Source organism: Bufo bufo, chromosome 6, assembly GCF_905171765.1.
Source record: "Bufo bufo chromosome 6, aBufBuf1.1, whole genome shotgun sequence".
NCBI classification, from domain to species: Eukaryota; Metazoa; Chordata; class Amphibia; order Anura; family Bufonidae; genus Bufo; species Bufo bufo.
The window spans coordinates 372,740,505-372,760,865 of NC_053394.1; the positions used below are offsets into that span (position 1 = coordinate 372,740,505).

A 20,361-nucleotide genomic window follows, 5' to 3' on the forward strand; every position below is an offset into this window, starting at 1 on the left:
AGTATTGAGTGCATAAACTCTACATACTTTTCAGTAGGCCAACATTTCTGTATTATAAATAATTTTTTTAATTGGTCTTTTATAATATTCTAATTTTGTGAGATCCTTACTTTTGGGTTTTCATTAGCTGTAAGCCATAATCCTCAATATTAAAAGAAATAAACACTTGGACTAGATCCTTCTGTGTATAATGAATCTATGGAATATATGAGTTTCACTTTTTGAATCGAATTACTGAAAGAAATTAACTTTTTGATGAAATTCTAATTTATTGAGATGCACCTTTACAAATGAGACTTGATCAGGTTTAACTGTCCTTAACAGATCCACTGTGCCTTCTTGCACAATAATTTGGTATCTAAATAATGCACCCCCACCCCAGTGGAGACGAATGTGCTCAATTCCCTAGAGGACTCTGGTATTGCCTCCAAGTTTCTCCCAAATGTACCTTGAAAGGGGATCTCCTCCCCCAAATGGCTGCCAATGCAATTATGTCTACACAATGATAGAGAGTGAATGACACAGAGTGAAAAAAATATATATTGGGCTATGGAATAATTACCCTAGCAAATTTTTGTGACTAAGAAAAAAATATTTTTTGGTTCATAAAATGACATATACAGTCCTGATCAAAAGTTTAAGACCACTTGAAAAATGGCAAAAAATCTTATTTTACATAGTTGGATCTTAACAAGGTTCCAAGTAGAGCTTCAACATGCAACAAGAAGAAATGGGAGTGAGACAAAACATTTTTTGAGCATTCAATTAATTGAAAATAACGATTAAACTGAAACAGGCTGTTTTTCAGCTGATCCAAATTTTAGGACCACATGCCTTTAAAAGGCCAAATCTGTGCAAAGATGTGGATTCATTGTCATTTTCTGTCAGGTAGTCACACGTTGTGATGGCAAAGGCAAAAAAACTCTCCCTTTTTGAACGTGGTCGGGTTGTTGAACTGCATAAGCAGGGTCTCTCACAGCGCGCCATCGCTGCTGAGGTGGGACGCAGTAAGACAGTCATTTGGAATTTCTTAAATGATCCTGAGGGTTATGGAACAAAAAAGTCAAGTGGAAGACCCAAAAAATTTCATCAGCACTGAGCCGGAGGATCCAATTGGCTGTCCGTCAAGACACTGGACGATCCTCGACCCATATTAAGGCCCTTACTGGTGCTGACTGCAGCCCCATAACCATCAGACGGCATCTGAGACTGAAGGGCTTCAAACACAAAAAACGTCTTCAAAGACCTAGTCTCCTTGAACGCCACAGAACTGCTCGTTTGGACTTTGCAAGAGAGCACCAAACATGGGACATTCAAAGGTGGAAGAAAGTTTTATTCTCTGATGAGAAAAAATTTAACCTTGATGGTCCTGATGGTTTCCAACGTTACTGGCATGACAAGCAGATCCCACCTGAGATGTTTTCTACGCGCCACAGTGAAGGGGGCGCCATAATGGTCTGGGGTGCTTTTTCCTTCAGTGGAACAATGGAGCTTCAGGAAGTGCAGGGGTGTCAAACGGCCGCTGGCTATGTCCAGATGTTGCAGAGAGCATTCCTCATGACTGAGGGCCCTCGTCTGTGTGGTAACGACTGGGTTTTTCAACAGGACAACGCTACAGTACACAATTCCCGTAGGACAAGGGACTTCTTCCAGGAGAATAACATCACTCTTTTGGCCCATCCTGCGTGTTCCCCTGATCTAAATCCAATTGAGAACCTTTGGGGATGGATGGCAAGGGAAGTTTACAAAAATGGACCACAGTTCCAGACAGTAGATGGCCTTCGTGCGGCCGTCTTCACCACTTGGAGAAATGTTCCCACTCACCTCATGGAAACGCTTGCATCAAGCATGCAGAAACTAATTTTTGAAGTGATAAACAATAACAGCGGAGCTACTCATTACTGAGTTCATGTTTAGAAGTTGGATTTCTGTTTTGGGGGGTTTAGTTTTTTGGAGGTGTGGTCCTAAACTTTTGATCAGTTGAAAAACAGCCTGTTTCACTTTATTCGTTGTTTTCATTAAATTGAATGCTCAAAAAATGTTTTGTCTCACTCCCATTTCTTCTTGTTGCATGTTGAAGCTCTACTTGGAACCTTGTTAAGATCCAGCCATGCTAAATCAGATTTTTTGCCATTTTTCAAGTGGTCATAAACTTTTGATCAGGTTTTGCAGTTCTTTTAAACTGATGACCTATCCTCTGGATAGATCATCAGCATCTGACCGGCGGGGTCCAATACCCGGGACCTCTGCGGATTAGGTGTTTGAGAAGGCAGCGGCGCTCCAGGAACGCAGTGGCCTTCTCTCAGTTTCCCTTAGGCCCCTTTCACACGGGCGAGTATTCCGCGCGGATGCGATGAGTGAGTTGAACGCATTGCACCCGCACTGAATCATGACCCATTCATTTCTATGGGGCTGTGCACACGAGCAGTGATTTTCACGCATCACTTGTGCGTTGCGTGAAAATCACAGCATGCTCCTCTTTGTGCGTTTTTCACGTAATGCAGGCCCCATAGAAATGAATGGGGTTGCGTGAAAATCGCAAGCGTCCGCAAGAAAGTGCGGATGCGGTGCGATTTTCGCGCACGGTTGCTAGGTGACGATCGGGATGGGGACCCGATCATTATTATTTCCCCTTATAACATGGTTATAAGGGAAAATAATAGCATTCTGAATACAGAATGCATAGTAAACTAGCGCTGGAGGGGTTAAAAAAATAATAATAATTTAACTCCATTTAAATCCACTTGTTCGCGCAGCCGGCATCTCTTCTGTCTTTATCTGTGAGCAATAGGACCTTTGATGACGTCACTACGCTCATCACATGATCCATCACCATGGTGATGGATCATGTGATGGACCATGTGATGAACACAGTGACGTCATCAAAGGTCCTATTGCTCACAGATGAAGACAGAAGAGATGCCGGATGCGCGAACAAGTGGATTAAGGTGAATTAAAAAATTTTTTGAACCCCTCCAGCCCTATTGTACTATGCATTCTGTATTCAGAATGCTATTATTTTCCCTTATAACCATGTTATAAGGGGAAATAATACAATCTACACTACAACTAACCCAAACCTGAACTTCTGTAAAGAAGTTCGGGTCTGGGTACCACAGTCGGTTTTTTATCACGCGCGTGCAAAACACATTGCACCCGCGCGATAAAAACTGAACATCGGAACGCAATCGCAGTCAAAACTGACTGCAATTGCGTTCCTACTCGCGCGGGTTTGCCGCAATGCACCGGGACGCATCCGCACCTAATCCGGACACACCTGTGTGAAAGAGGCCTTAGGCCCAGTGACGTCGCGACTAGTATCACTGGCCTGGGTGGGGCTAAACTCTTAGCCGCTCCCAGGACAGTGATACTAGTCGTGACATCACTGGGCCTGCGGTAAACAATGAGAAAGCCGTGGCGCTACTGCCAGCGCCGCGGCCTTCTAAAACAGCTGATCGGCAGGGGTCCCGGATGTCGGACCCTCGCCGATCAGATGCTGATGATCTATCCAGAGGATAGGTCATCAGTTTAAAAGAACTGCAGAACCCCTTTAAGTTTCAATTCCTGCATTATGAAAAATGAACACTAGATGTCAGTGTTGTATAAGGAATGGTCCATGCTAAGCAGTGGCTGTGTACAGTACATTGTTAGTATAGAAGGGGGGTCCATGGCAGTCATTACATTAAAATAAATATCCAATTCTATCATACAATAGATGAATTTATTTAATATCTATTGAAAATTGGGATTATAGCCATGAACGTGTTCTAATCCATACACAAAGATTCATTAATCATCAAAAGTTACAAAAGCAGCGACTCTAAGTGATAGAAATTCATAAAAAAGTAGCATGAAATAATGACTAAACAAATTGTGGAAACAATGGAGTAAATAAGACGCTTTGTAACTACGAGGACAATTGTCAGTCTCTCAAACTCATTACCATGCAGCAGTCACACAGCGGAGAAGGCTGCGTATAAAACTATATGGGCAATCACATGCTGAGGTGCTCTCCGTCCTTCTTTTGGCACTGGCCACATAGGAGACGAAATGATTTGTTTATATTGTGCTTTATGTGTGACCCTCACTGAGGGTTTCTGGTCTCCAGTTATTAGACACACTAGCATTTGAGATTTTGCCACCTTGTGGTAGTTATGTGGTACTGCATTTATCTTATTATATTTTGAGTTTTTATTACTTTAAGGCTACATTCACACGTCAGTATTTTTCTATAATCCGATTTTCTGTCCGTTTTTTGCGGATCCGTTGTTCCTGAAAATGTTTCCGTATGTCATCCGTTTTTTGCGGATCCGCAAAAAACGGAAACATGTATAAATTTCAATAAGCAAATAAAGTTGTTTGGATTTCTTTAAAAAAAATAAAAATAAAAAAAGAAATAAAATTAAAATGTAATTTCCAGGAACGGATTCCGTATAAAACGGATGACATACGGAATGACATCCGTATGTCATCCGTTTTTTGCGGATCCATTGACTTTGTATTGTACCAGGATCCGATTTTTCAGGAAAAGAATAGGACATGTTTTATATTTAAACGGACATGCGGAACGGAATACGGAAACGGACAGCACACATTGTGCTGTCCGTTTTTTTCCAGGACCCATTGAAAATGAATGGGTCCAGATCTGTTCCAGAAAAAACGGAACAGATCAGGAAAGAAAAAACGGACGTGTGAATGGACCCTAAAGGTATTATGCCATGATTGACTTAAAAAATAATGAAAATAAAAACATCATATAGTATGCGACAACCTCTTTCTAACAAAGCTGGAACCAGTCCTGTACCTCACATGGATCCAGAGACCCCCCCCCCCCCATTCATTGCTCCAATTATTTGCTAGATTATCTTCAGGGGGTGTCTTTTATGCTGCAGTTCTTTCCCTGCAACTGTCACAGCTGCTAACAGAAGAGATGGTTGGTGACAGTTGAAGATTTAATCTGAGCGCGTGCGACCAACTCAGTGAGGTGGACAGAGAAATATGGAAACATACAAACAGAAGGTGGCGCTATACCAGTGGCGTGCCCAGGGGGGCAGTCCGCCCCGGATGCCGGCTCTCACAGGGGTGCCAGGCCCAGAAGCAATGAGCGTTTCCATCAATACAGATGGAAGCGCTCATTCCTGGAGCGCTGACGCCCACATACTGCGGCAGGGCATGGGAGCACATAGTTCCCTGCCGCCGATCACCGCCATAGGCTTCGGGTCTAGTAGGCCCCAGGCCTATGCGGTAATGAAATCCCGAGGACGTCATCGCGCGCGCCTGTGTCGGGACGCAGCAGCACAGTGAAGTGTGCGCACCTTCCTCTACGAGCAAGCGCCTGGACATAGGTGAGTATTTAGCTTTTAGTTTTTTATTTTATGTGCCAACTTTGGGGGACACAGGACGACATGTGGGGGAAAAAATATTATGGTGGGATACTGTGTGGGGGCAAATTATTATGGGCGGGATTACTATGTGGGGGCAATAATTACGGGAGGACTTACTATGTGGGGGCAAATTACTATATGGGGCAATGTGGGGGAAACTACTGTGGAGCAAATTACTATATGGGGTAGTGGGGGGCTGTGTGGGGGACACTACTGTATGGGGGCAGTGTGGGGGAAATTACTTTGCGGGCAGTGTGGGGGACACTACTGTATGGGGGCAGTGTGAGGGGACACTACTGTATGGGGGCAGTGTGGGGGGACACTACTGTGTGGGGGCATTGTGGGGGAAATTACTATGTGGGGGCAGTGTGGGTGAAATTACTGCGTGGGGGCAGCGTGGGGGAAATTACAGTGTGGGGGAAATTACTATGTGGGGGCAGTGTGGGTGAAATTACTGCGTGGGGGCAGCGTGGGGGAAATTACAGTGTGGGGGAAATTACTATATGGGGGGGGAGTGTGGGGGAAATGACTATATGGGGGGGGGAGTGTGGGGGAAATTACTGTGTGGGGGCAGTGTGGGGCAAATTACTATATGGGGGCAGTGTGGGGGAAATTACTATATGGGGGCAGTGTGGGGGAAATTACTATATGGGGGCAGTGTGGGGGAAATTACTATATGGGGCAGTGTGGGGGAAATTACTATATGGGGGCAGTGTGTGGGGAATTACTATATGGGGCAGTGTGGGGGAAATTACTATATGGGGGCATTGTGGGGGAAATTACTATATGGGGGCAGTGTGGGGGAAATTACTATATGGGGGCAGTGTGGGGGAAATTACTGTGTGGGCCCAGTGGCAGTGTGGGGGGGAATTAATATATGGGGGCATTGTGGGGGAAATTACTATGTGGGGGCATTGTGGGGGAAATTACTATATGGGGGCAGTGTGGTGGAAATTACTGTGTGGGCCCGGGGACAGTGTGGGGGAAATTACTATATGGTGCAGTGTGGGGGAAATTACTGTATGGGGCAGTGTGGGGGAAATTACTATATGGTGCAGTGTGGGGGAAATTACTATATGGGGCAGTGTGGGGGAAATTACTGTGTGGGGGAAGTGTGGGAAAAATTACTGTGTGGGGGAAATTACTGCATGGGGGCATTGTGGGGGAAATTACTGTGTGTGGGCAATTACTATATGGGGCAGTGTGGGGGAAATTACTATGTGGGGGCATTGTGGGGGAAATTACTATATGGGGCCAGTGTGGTGGAAATTACTGTGTGGGCCCGGGGACAGTGTGGGGGAAATTACTATATGGTGCAGTGTGGGGGAAATTACTATATGGGGCAGTGTGGGGGAAATTACTGTGTGGGGGAAGTGTGGGAAAAATTACTGTGTGGGGGAAATTACTGCATGGGGGCATTGTGGGGGAAATTACTGTGTGTGGGCAATTACTATATGGGGCAGTGTGGGGGAAATTACTATGTGGGGGCATTGTGGGGGAAATTACTATATGGGGGCAGTGTGGTGGAAATTACTGTGTGGGCCCGGGGACAGTGTGGGGGAAATTACTATATGGTGCAGTGTGGGGGAAATTACTGTATGGGGCAGTGTGGGGGAAATTACTATATGGTGCAGTGTGGGGGAAATTACTATATGGGGCAGTGTGGGGGAAATTACTGTGTGGGGGAAGTGTGGGAAAAATTACTGTGTGGGGGAAATTACTGTGTGTGGGCAATTACTATATGGGGCAGTGTGGGGGAAATTACTGTGTGGGCCAGGGGACAGTGTGGGGGAAATGACTGTGTGGGGGAAATTACTGTGTGGGGGCAGTGTGGGGGAAATTACTGCGTGGGGGCAGTGTGGGGCAAATTACTATATGGGGCAGTGTGGGGGAAATTACTATTTGGGGGCAGTGTGGGGGAAATTACTATTTGGGGGCAGTGTGGGGGAAATTACTATTTGGGGGCAGTGTGGGGGAAATTACTATTTGGGGGCAGTGTGGGGGAAATTACTATTTGGGGGCAGTGTGGGGGAAATTACTATTTGGGGGCAGTGTGGGGGAAATTACTGTGTGGGCCCAGTGGCAGTGTGGGGGGAATTAATATATGGGGGCAGTGTGGGGGGAATTACTATATGGGGGCAGTGTGGGGGAAATTACTATATGGGGCAGTGTGGGGGAAATTACTATATGGGGCAGTGTGGGGGAAATTACTATATGGGGCAGTGTGGGGGAAATTACTATATGGGGCAGTGTGGGGGAAATTACTGTGTGGGGGAAGTGTGGGAAAAATTACTGTGTGGGGGAAATTACTGCGTGCGGGCATTGTGGGGGAAATTACTATATGGGGGCATTGTGGGGGAAATTACTATATGGGGGCAGTGTGGAGGAAATTACTGTGTGGGCCCGGGGGCAGTGTGGGGGAAATTACTATACGGGGCAAATTACTATATGGGGCAGTGTGGGGCAAATTACTATATGGGGCATTGTGGGGGAAATTACTATATAGGGGCATTGTGGGGGAAATTACTATATGGGGGCAGTGTGGGGGAAATTACTGTGTGGGCCCGGGGGCAGTGTGGGGGGAATTACTATATGGGGGCAGTGTGGGGGGGAATTACTATATGGGGGCAGTGTGGGGGGAATTACTATATGGGGGCAGTGTGGGGCAAATTACTATGTGGAAGAAATTACTGTGGGGGCATTGTGGGGGAAATTATTGTGTGGGGGCAGCGTGGTGGAAATTACTGTGTGGGGGCAATTACTATATGGGGCAGTGTGTGGGAAATTACTGCGTGGGGGCAGTGTGGGGCAAATTACTATATGGGGGCATTGTGGGGGAAATTACTATATGGGGGCAGTGTGGGGGAAATTACTATATGGGGGCAGTGTGGGGGAAATTACTGTGTGGGCCCGGGGGCAGTGTGGGAGGAATTACTATATGGGGCAGTGTGGGGCAAATTACTATGTGGAAGAAATTATTGTGGGGGAAATTACTGTGTGAGGGCAATTACTATATGGGGGCAGTGTGGTGGAAATTACTGTGTGGGGGCAATTACTATATGGGGCAGTGTGGGGGAAATTACTGTGTGGGGGCAATTACTGTGTGGGGCAAATTACTGTGTGGGGGCAGTGTTGGGCAAATTACTGTGTGGGAGCAGTGTGGGGCAAATTACTGTGTGGGGGCAGTGTGGGGGAAATTACTGTGTGGGGGCATTGTGGGGGAAATTACTATATGGGGGCAGTGTGGAGGAAATTACTGTGTGGGCCCGGGGGCAGTGTGGGGGAAATTACTATACGGGGCAAATTACTATATGGGGCAGTGTGGGGCAAATTACTATATGGGGCAGTGTGGGGGAAATTACTATATGGGGGCAGTGTGGGGGAAATTACTGTGTGGGCCCGTGGGCAGTGTGTGGGGAATTACTATATGGGGGCATTGTGGGGGAAATTACTATGTGGAAGAAATTACTGTGGGGGCAGTGTGGGGGAAATTACTGTGTGTGGGCATTGTGGGGGAAATTACTATATGGGGGCAGCGTGGTGGAAATTACTGCGTGGGGGCAGTGTGGGGCAAATTACTATATGGGGGCATTGTGGGGGAAATTACTATATGGGGGCAGTGTGGGGGAAATTACTATATGGGGCAGTGTGGGGGAAATTACTGTGTGGGGGCATTGTGGGGGAAATTACTATATGGGGGCAGTGTGGAGGAAATTACTGTGTGGGCCCGGGGGCAGTGTGGGGGAAATTACTATACGGGGCAAATTACTATATGGGGCAGTGTGGGGCAAATTACTATATGGGGCAGTGTGGGGGAAATTACTATATGGGGGCAGTGTGGGGGAAATTACTGTGTGGGCCCGTGGGCAGTGTGGGGGGAATTACTATATGGGGGCAGTGTGTGGGGAATTACTATATGGGGGCATTGTGGGGGAAATTACTATGTGGAAGAAATTACTGTGGGGGCAGTGTGGGGGAAATTACTGTGTGTGGGCATTGTGGGGGAAATTACTATATGGGGGCAGCGTGGTGGAAATTACTGTGTGGGGGCAATTACTATATGGGGCAGTGTGTGGGAAATTACTGCGTGGGGGCAGTGTGGGGCAAATTACTATATGGGGGCATTGTGGGGGAAATTACTATATGGGGGCAGTGTGGGGGAAATTACTATATGGGGGCAGTGTGGGGGAAATTACTGTGTGGGCCCGGGGGCAGTGTGGGGGGAATTACTATATGGGGGCAATTACTATATGGGGGCAGTGTGGGGGGAATTACTATATGGGGGCAATTACTATATGGGGGCAGTGTGGGGCAAATTACTATGTGGAAGAAATTATTGTGGGGGAAATTACTGTGTGAGGGCAATTACTATATGGGGGCAGTGTGGTGGAAATTACTGTGTGGGGGCAATTACTATATGGGGCAGTGTGGGGGAAATTACTGTGTGGGGGCAGTGTGGGGGAAATTACTGTGTGGGGCAAATTACTTTGTTGGGGCAGTGTTGGGCAAATTACTGTGTGGGAGCAGTGTGGGGAAAATTACTGTGTGGGGGCAGCGTGGGAAAAATTACTGTGTGAGGGGAGTGTGGGGGAAATTACTGTGTGAGGGGAGTGCGGGGCAAATTACTGTGTGGGGCAAATTACTGTGTGGGGGCAGTGTTGGGCAAATTACTGTGTGGGGGCAGTGTGGGGCAAATTACTATATGGGGCAGTGTGGGGCAAATTACTATATGGGGCAGTGTGGGGGAAATTACTATATGGGGGCAGTGTGGGGGAAATTACTGTGTGGGCCCGGGGGCAGTGTGGGGGAAAATACTATACGGGGCAAATTACTATATGGGGCAGTGTGGGGGAAATGACTGTGTGGGGGCAGCGTTGCTATCGGGGAGGCACTGTAGGGGCAATTCTATTATTTCTGGGGACACTATACAGGGATTATTACCTGGAGCACAATATAGGGTGTTATTATTACTGGGGGAACTCTAGGGGACATTATAGCTGCTGTGGACACTATAGGGACATTTGGGGTAATTTATCAAACTGGTGTAAAGTAGAACTGGCTTAGTTGCCCATAACAGCCAATCAGGTTCCACCTTTCATTTTTGACAGCTCCTTTGGAAATCCAGTTCTACTTTACACCAGTTTGATAAATTACCCCAATTATGTCTATTAGGGTCACTATTTTGTCAGCAGTATAGTACCTGGGGCATTGGGGGGCACAACGGGCACAGTTTTGGGAGTGGCAGCAGGATGACACTGTGGGGACACCAGGATGAGGAGGTTGATGGAAAAATTGAGAAATCTAACGTGTCTGTGTTACAAACTCTGTAGAGACGAGATGCGGTTGAAAGAATTTGTCATGGCGGTCTAACGGAGGAGAAGTGTTCTGCATTGGGGAGCATCGGCCTCGGGCATGCCACTGCGCTATACAGATAGATTTTATTGAATAACTCCAGAGCTTTACCAAATTTTTAATTACATGCAATTACAAAAGCATTCAGATCAAGGTGACGATTTGAAAAAATGTTTAATATTTTTTGTGGGACAACCCCTTTAACTTGTATGAATGTTTTATTATTTTATGGGGGAGATTTATCAAACTGGTGTAAAGAGAATCTGATTGGTTGCTATGGGCGACTAAGCCAGTTCTATTTTACACCAGTTTGATAAAACTCCCCCAATGAATTTTGTTACAGTTCATGATTATTGACTACTTATGTGTATGGACTGGTTGACCTACAGCGGTTCCTTTCCTGGCCATAATCCCAATTTGTGATAAATAGCTGTCTTAAAACTACAACCCCCAGCATGGCCTACAATCACTGATGGAAATCACTGACCAAAACACTGATCGTGTGAATAATGCCTAAGGCCTCATGCACAACGACCATGACGTTTTTTGCGGTCCGGCAAAAAACGGAATATAAATGCCTATTCTTGTCCGCGACTGTTTATATGAAATGATCAATGCCTCTATATTATAAAACTATATGGCACTACTGGCTTCATTCCAAATTCAACAAAGTCCTAATAGATAAGTAAGGTCCAGATGTATTTATCACTCCTTGTCACACACCTCCCCTTCTTTTCGTCCCCCTTTCCTTACTTTCCCAATGTTACCTTATAGTAATGTTCATACATTTTGCCCTGGTGTCCCTATGTTGGGGATGACGAGGACAAACATCTCACGTAGTATTGTTAAATACTGTTTATTTACACTGTATAATGAGACATGCAACTCATAGAATGTATGTGACATTCCTTTTTGAAAACAATAAAACATATGTTAAAAAAAAAAAAAAAGAAATGAATGGGTCCGCCAAAACGGCGGCTCGGATGCGGACCCAAACAACGGTCGTGTGCATGAGGCCTAATACTGTGCAAAAGTTTTAGGCAAAAATAAAAAAATGCTGCAAAGTGAGACTGTCTTCAAAATAAAAGTGTTAATAGTTCATATTTATCAGTTAACAAAATGCAAAGTGAATGAACATATAAATCTAAATCCAATCAATATTTGCTATGACCACCCTTTGCCTTCAGCATCAGTTCTTGAAGGAACTCGGCAGGGAGGTTGTTCCAAGTATCTTGGAGAACTAACCACAGATCTTCTGAAGGCTTGCTCAGATCCTTCTGTCTCCATGTAATCTCGGACGGACTCCTTGTTCTTGTCACCTATACTGACCATTATAGAACACTAACATTATAGTCCCTATATTGGAATGCTACTTACTGTTTAGCTGTCCGTCGCTTATTTTCTTTAAAAAAAAACACTTTTATTCAATATGCAAATTAGGTCTGAAGGTGCCCAGGGGCGGCGCTCAAGCGGCCGATGCCCAGGCCCCTCGTCGCTATTCATCTGAAACCCCTCCACTTTCACCCCTCTGGCCCGCCCTAGGTTCTTCTGATTACCTTCTCCCTTCAGTGTGAAATCCCGCGCCTGCGCTGTGCATCCGGATCACCGCGCCTGCGCACAGCATTACCCATTATGGGCATCAACATCCGAGCGTTTATTGCGCATGCGCCGGCCCCAACATCCTGATCTAGCTGGCGACTGTTCCGCCATGGGTGAAGTCTGCAGGACTAATAATGATGATATAAGGACATGCCGCAGACTGAAGATAAGCACTGGCGGTTAATTTAAGATGTGGATTTTTATTCACAGCGTATAGATGAGATTTCTCAAAATCCACTTTCCTCCTGTACAAGCTGCATGCAAATCCACAGCTTATCTGCTACATATGAACATCCAGGGGTGCACCACCGATGAGGCCAGGTGAGGCGATCTCCTCAGGCAGCAGGAGGTAGGGGCAGACGAAGGGCCATGAGCTGACGGGAAGGGGTTAGGTTAAGAAATTGGCAGGGAAGGGGGGGGGGGGGGGTGGATGCGCTGTTTCAGTTTTTGCCTCAGGCAGCAGAAAGGCTAGGTGCACCCCTGTGAACATCCCCTTTAAGGGGTCCTCCAATTACACTTATTCCCTATCCACAGGATAAGTGTCTGATCGCTGGGGGTCCGACTGCTGGGGCTACTGCTGATCACGAGAACAGGGATTACAAGTGCTTGGCTATGTCTGGTGCTCCCATATCGCTGTATGGAATGGCAACATGAGGGAACGCTGAGTGGTCATCCTTACAATCAGTGGCAGCCCCACAAGACTCCTGCCGTATTGATCGTGGCACCTAAACAGGTAAATGCTGCAGCAGTCCGCCTGTCAATCAATGTTCTCCCCATTTGCAGTATGATGTAAAATTGGAAACTGAGTCAAAAATGATCTTCTATAATGTCACAGAGATGTGGGAGGAGATGACATTGGTGTGAGCTTTGGACACAACCAGGCAGGATAATCAATGATTTATAAGAGAGTTTATAAAGTATTGGTGACATTCTCAGCATATCTACAGCCTACATGAAGGCAGCAATTCATACAAATAGTCCAGATTTATATACATTTAGCACATATTAATAACTTGAAATACTACAGCATCAGGCAGGCAGAAGGGTGAGAACATGGCTTCTGTCCTCTAATACTGCACTATGGCTACATTCCCATATAAATTTAGAAGTAGAACATCTTAAGAGGTCAATAATATATACAATTGTACAACTGACCCCAATAGACAAACGCCTGAAGTGACCCTGTGGTAAAGATCAGAAGGGGACACTTCAACAGCTAGCCAGCTCCAAGAAATCCCTAGGGCTATCCTCAGCTTCATCCTCCAGGCTGCTCTGGTTCAATGCGCTGATGACGGGGTGAGTCCATGATGTGGCTTCTGTAACGTGACTGCAAGACAAGAAGAAATTCATTCCATTACGGGAGATAAAATTATAGAAGTGCTACAAAAAATAAATTCTCCTGATGTGTCACAGTGAACAACGACATAACACAACACTGCGATGATTACTTAGCATTGTGCACTCCCCCTCACACCGCCTAATCAGCTCTGGCCTATCGAGGCATGGACTCCTCAAGACCTCTGAAGGTGTCCTGTGGTATCCGGTGCCAAGACTTTAGCGGCATCCTGCAAGTTACTTGGTGTGGCCTCGTCGGAATTGTTTTTCCAGTACATCCCTCAGACGATGATCAGATTGCCATCTGGAGAACTTGGAGTTTATGTCATCATCTTGAACTCTGTGATGTTCCTCAGGCCATTCCTGAATAGTTTTTGCAGCGTGGCCGGGGTATTATCAGGCTGAAGACGCTTCTGACATTACAGTATACTGCCTCCATGTACCTGTCTGTAGAGGAATTAGGTAGGTGGTACGCATCACATCCACATGATGCCAGGATCCAAGTTTTTCCAGCAGAACGTTGCCCAGGGCATCACACTGCCTCCGCTGGCTTGGCTTCTTCCATTGTGCCATCTATTCTCCAGGTAAGTAAAGGACACACACCCTTGGCTGTCCACATGATGTAAAATGTGATTCATCACACCAGGTCGCCTTCTTCCATTGCTCTATGTTCCTGTTCTCAAACTCATGTGTCTGTTATAGGTGCCTTTATTGGTGGACAAGGGTCATCATGAGCCTATGGGCACCCATGACATTTACCAAAAGTGGTCCAAGGAAGGACAATTGGTAGGTACTAATCACTACGTACCAGGAACAACCTTTAAGACTGCCCATTCTGGAGATGCTCTGACCCAGTTTTCTCCTGTGTATATTTGTAATGTGCACATTATATCCTTACCCATTTCCAGACAGATGTGACGCCTACTACTTACTTAATAAAGTACTTGATACCATCGGCTGTGTAAGCTTCTTCCCATCCATAAGGAAGACCTGAGGAGAGAGATACTCACATTAATCAGGAATACTCTGAGAATAATGGAGGTAGATTCTGAGATCCGTTTTGTCCTGTTTTGCTGCTAAGGCTACTTTCACACCTGCGCTAGGTGCGGATCCGTCTGGTATCTGCGCAGACGGATCCGCGCCTATAAATGCAAACGATGGTATCCGTTCAGTACGGATCCGTCTGCATACACTTAGTCAAAAAAAGTGTAAGTCAAACGGATCCGTCCTGACTTTACATTGAAAGTCAATGGGTGACGGATCCGTTTACAATAGCACCAATATTGTGTCAATGTAGACGGATCCGTCCCCATTGACTTACATTGTAAGTCAGGACGGATCCGTTTGGCTCCGCATCGTCAGGCGGACACCCGAACGCTGCAAGCAGTGTTTTGGTGTCCGCCTCCAGAGCGGAATGGAGGCGGAACGGAGCCAAACTGATGCATTCTGAATGGATCCACATCCATTCAGAATGCATTGGGGCTAAACTAATCCGTTTGGGGCCGCTTGTGAGAGCCTTGAAACGGATCTCACAGGCGAACCCTGAAACGGCAGTGTGAAAGTAGCCTAATACAACTGCCAAAGTTGCTAAGGCTCTGTTCACATTTCCTTTCAGTTTCTATGCTCAGTTCTGGATCCATCCCAGGGTAGACACCAATGAAACCTGACGGATCCCACTGACTTACAACGGGTCAATGCACCGACAACTATAAAACAAGAAGAACGGCCACTGTCTGGCTCTACTTCAAAGCTGTAAATTTTAACCCTTATGATACCGGAGGTTTTTTTCGTTTTTTGCGTTTTCATTTTTCTTCCTTATGTTCCTTGAGCCATAATTTTTTTATATTTCCGTTCACTAAGCCTTATGAGGGCTTATTTTTTGTGGGACAAGTTTTACTTTCTAATGCCACCATTAATTATGGCATACGATGTAGTGGGAAGCGGTAAAAATTCCAAATGGGGTGGAACGCAATTCTTTCACCGTTTTACGGGTTTTGTTCGCATAGCGTTCCGTTTGCGGCAAAACGTATCCATGCCCTTCATTCTATGGGTCCGTACGATTACAACGATACCCCATATGTATAGGTTTGTTATGTCTAAATAGTGTAAAAATTTGATTTTTTGTACTCACCGTGAAATCCTTTTCTCGTAGTAGGCATTGGGGGACACAGCACCATAGGTATATGTCCAACTACCACTAGGAGGCGACACTAGACATAAAAAGTGTTGGCTCCTCCCCGTTGGGCTATACCCTCTCCACAGGCACTAGGCAGATCAGTTTGTACCAAAAGCAGTAGGAGAGAGAAGAAAGGCAAGGAACCAACAACTCCCGTACCCGGGAAAGATCAAGAGACCTGCCCGGAGAAGCAAAAGTAAAAAACATAGGGTGGGATCTGTGTCCCCCCAATGCCTACTACGAGAAAAGGATTTTAAGGTGAGTACAAAAAATCCAATTTTCTCGTGCATGGCATTGGGGGACACAGCACCATGGGGCGTCCCAAAGCAGTCCCCGAGGGCGGGAAATGAACAGCCATGCCACCGGTTGGGCATACAGGTGCAGGAGAACCATGTGACCCAACAGGAGAAAAGCATGGAATAGGCAGGAAGCCACATAACAAGGGAGAAACCCCAAGGAAGCCACAGTGACGACTGCCAGCACCCCAGGACAAATGCCTGGGAGAAAGTCCCAAATGCAAGAAGAAGGCAAAGGGGAACATCGAGCTCAGCCAAAGGCTGGAGAGAAAGTAGGACAGCACCGCGTATTGGAGCTACCTAACATTCTAATTGTCTCAGGCCAAAGCACAATCACCCTGAGGCCAACCCCTGACGGGCCAGGGGAGCAAGGGAACATGGAATCACTGAAAGCCAAACAAGTGAGAGAAGCCATAGCAAGGCTCACATGTGAAGGGAGCAGGTCTCCCCTCACCGCAAAGCAGGTGATGAAGTTAAGCGCCCTATTGAAAGGAGAAAACCCCAAAGGCGCTAAGGGAAACCGCCAACCCTTGGAAAGGGAGGGGGTTGTAAGTAAAGGCCAGGAAAAAAGAAAAGATAAGACCTGCATCCCAAAACCAGGAGATGAGAAACGAGCCTCTGAAAACAAAATATTGCTGAGAAGTGCAAGACCGGAGAAACTCTGGCCAAACGAAGTATGGGTGAAAAAGGGGACCAGATGCAGGCCCAGGAAATCTCAGCAGGGACACACTGGAGTGAGGGAAGCCATAGCAAGGCTCACATGTGAAGGGAGCAGGACTCCCCCCACCGCGAAGCAGGTGATTAAGTTAAGTGCCCTATTGAAAGGTGAAAACCCCAAATGCGCTAAGGGAAACCGCCAACCCTTGGAAAGGGAGGGGGTTGTAAGTAAAGGCCAGGAAAAAAGAAAAGATAAGACCTGCATCCCAAAACCAGGAGACGAGGAACGAGCCTCTGAAAACAAAATATCGCTGAGAAGAGCAAGACCGGAGAAACTCTGGCCAAATGAAGTATCAGGGAGATGCAGGCCCAGGAAAACTCAGCAGGGACACACTGGACTGAGAGACATGGGAGGAGAAGGAGAGTACTCCCAACAATCTAAGGAGGAAGATTCTACAAACAGGAGGAAGTCCCTCCTGAAGGAGACCATAAGGTGGAAATGCAAACCGTAGCACTAAACCACTCAATACCAGGTACTTGACGTGGGAGGATGGGAAGATAGACACGAATCCCAAGAGGTCCACAAGGCTATTGGAACCCACAAGGGGATCAATCAACCCAGGCCCCTCCCAAACAACGATTAACATACAGAATCTGTGTGGTCAAATGAACAGGGACAAGGACTCCAGAAAGGAGTACCCGCTATGGGCTCACAAGGAACTAGGAACTGAACCACCAGAGGACAACAAAAGCCAGAATATCCAAGAAAAAGTGAAAAGAACCACCATAGGGGAAGGAATTGGCCATGGACAACTAGCCATTCTAAGAATAGTGGCTAGCAATCTGCATACATTGTCCCGGAGAGGGCAAGTACAGCGGCTTGGGTTGTACCACTAAATCGACAGACACCCATATGCATAAGGAATGGCGAAGTCGCTATGAAAGAAACGGGGTGTGACTACACGAAATGTAGAAACCAGCTGCGACCGACATACAGAAGACTCCCAGGGGGAGAAAGTACCTGACAGGCGCAGACAATAGCAAGGTCCAAGGGGACTGCCCTCTTGTCATATAGTACAACTAAGCAGAGAATATAAGGGAACACCCGGACCCAGAAGGAACTACGGAACCCTGTCCGATGCCAGAGCAATCAGCAGAAAATTCACCTACCAGGCAGGTGTGTGGCGCTCAGTGGTTCTGTCCCTGACTCATCAGGAAGGACATCCAGCGAGGAAAATGTCGCTGACCCCAGAATGATTCCGTGTAGCGGAGGACATCCACTGATGGCCGAAAACTGCTGCAGCGGCTGGTGCTCACCAAGCTACGTACCCCAACAAGGAGAAGATCCAGTGGAGATCACTGTACTCCACCAGGAATGGTCCGCCCTGTAATAGAAAACAACGCGAGTACTCCTTTATAATATGGGGAACGCGGAGTGCAGCAGACATTAGTATTATATAGGGATGGCAAGAGCAACCCTAGCACAAAAGCCAACAACCACCTGGCCATGGTGTAGGGAGCGTGGTTGTATGTGGACCACCCACCAGATCAGAACAGATCAGCCATAAACTGGGTACACCAAAAGTAGCACTAGACTGACAAGGTGGAGGTGGGGGTTGGGCTGGCCCACCCCTGCCAGATATGGTTACCATGTACATGCTGAACCAGGATGGCCTGTTGTGGACAGTGCCTTGAGAAAGTATAAGGAGACCATAGAGCACGACAGTAACGGAGTGACAGATGTATGGAAGAACCAAAGAGGGAAGTAACCAACATCCGCAGCACAGATTAGAGCCTGGGGAAGGACGCACCCAGTAATACAGAAACTGTATGGGCCACAGATTGCACCATAGGGCCCAGCACGTGGGGTACTAAAAATACACGCCTAAAACCGAGGTAAAGTGGCAGCATGTTGCACTCTAAGGAGAGTGGAAACAAAGCCACAGCATCCGGGAATGCGAACGCATTTGGAGGGTACAGGTCCTCAACCTGTAAGGTAGAAATACGGCTGTGTAGTGCAGAGATACGACCAGACAGGTGCAATGGGTACAGCATCTGGAGATGGTAGAGGTACTAGATTTAAGATTAGAGCGATGTGGCCGCATGGAGCACCCTAGGACCAGAGAAGTGCAACGGCTACCGCGTTAGCAATGGTACCTATATTCCGCTCGGGAAGGGGAAAATAGGACCGCATGGTACCACAAAGAACGACAGGTGCACACCACAATTAGGTAGGTGCAATGGCAACTGAAGGAGGCCCTCTATTTCACCTGAAAAGAGGGAAACAGGGCCGCATAGTACACCTTAGAGCCAGACAGGTGTAACGGCTGCAGCATCAGAGACGGTGCAGGAACTCTACCTAAGAAGGGAGTAAGATGGCTGTTTGGTGCACACTATGATGAGGTAGGTGCAGTGGCCACGGCAATACAAGGTGGCCTCAATATCTCGTCCGGTAAGGGAGAAATAGTGCCGCAAGGTACACCATAAGGCCAGATAGGAGCATCGGCTACAGCCTCTGGAGATAGTGTAGGTACTCTACCTATGAAGGGAGCAAGGTGGCAGCCTGGTGCCCACTAGAACCAAACAGAGGCAATTGCTACAGCAATTGAGAGTGGCCTCTATATCTCGTCCGGTAAGGGAGAAATAGTGCCGCAAGGTACACCATAAGGCCAGATAGGAGCAACGGCTACAGCCTCTGGAGATAGTGTAGGTACTCTACCTATGAAGGGAGCAAGGTGGCAGCCTGGTGCCCACTAGAACCAAACAGAGGCAATTGCTACAGCAATTGAAAGTGGCCTCTATATCTCGCCCGGAAGGGAGAAATAGTGCCGCACGGAACACAATAGAGCCCGCCAGGGATATTGGATACAGCATCAGGAGATGGTGTAGGTACTCTACCTATGAAGGGAGCAAGGTGGCTGGAAACAGACAGGTGCAATTGCTACGGCCATTGAAGGCGGTAGGGATCGACCGATTATCGGTTTGGCCGATATTATCGGCCGATATTGAGGATTTTGAACGTTATCGGTATCGGCATCTATTTTGCCGATATACCGATAACGTATGGGGAACACAGATCGCGCTGCTCTCAGCGCTCTCTGTGTTCCCTCCGCAGCACAGGGGAGAAGGAAGCAGTGTCTCCTCCCCCTGTGCTGCTGCTGCCGCTGCCGCCAATGAGGGGATAGAACATAAGAGGAGGGGAGGGGCTGTGGCCGTTGCGCCACCAATGAAGATAAGCCTTTCATTCATTCATATACAGGAGGCGGGAGCTGGCTGCAGAATCACATAGCCGGCTCCCGACCTCTATGAGCGATAGCTGCGGTCCGCGGTAGTTAACTCCTCAGGTGCCGCGGATCGCAGCTACCGCTGATAGAGGTCGGGAGCCGGCTATGTGATTCTGCAGCCAGCTCCCGCCTCCTGTATATGAATGATCGAGAGACTTATCTTCATTGGTGGCGCAGTGCGCCCCCCCAAGCCCCCCAGTATTAATCATTGGTGGCGCAGTGCGCCCCCCACCCCCATCCCAATCCCGGCCAATGGTAAAAACATTGGTGGCGCAGTG

At 47.3% G+C, this 20,361-nt stretch overlaps 1 protein-coding gene across 1 annotated transcript in view; it reads right to left on the reverse strand.

The window, feature by feature from the left end:
- Positions 1-12,520: 12,520 nt before the first annotated feature.
- Positions 12,521-20,361, reverse strand: part of STXBP4 (syntaxin binding protein 4) — a 38,478-nt gene continuing 30,637 nt past the window's right edge. Inside the window, 2 exon segments of the mRNA XM_040438507.1 lie at positions 12,521-13,662; positions 14,603-14,660. Coding sequence (XP_040294441.1) covers positions 13,545-13,662; positions 14,603-14,660 — 176 coding nt within the window. The 3' untranslated portion in view covers positions 12,521-13,544.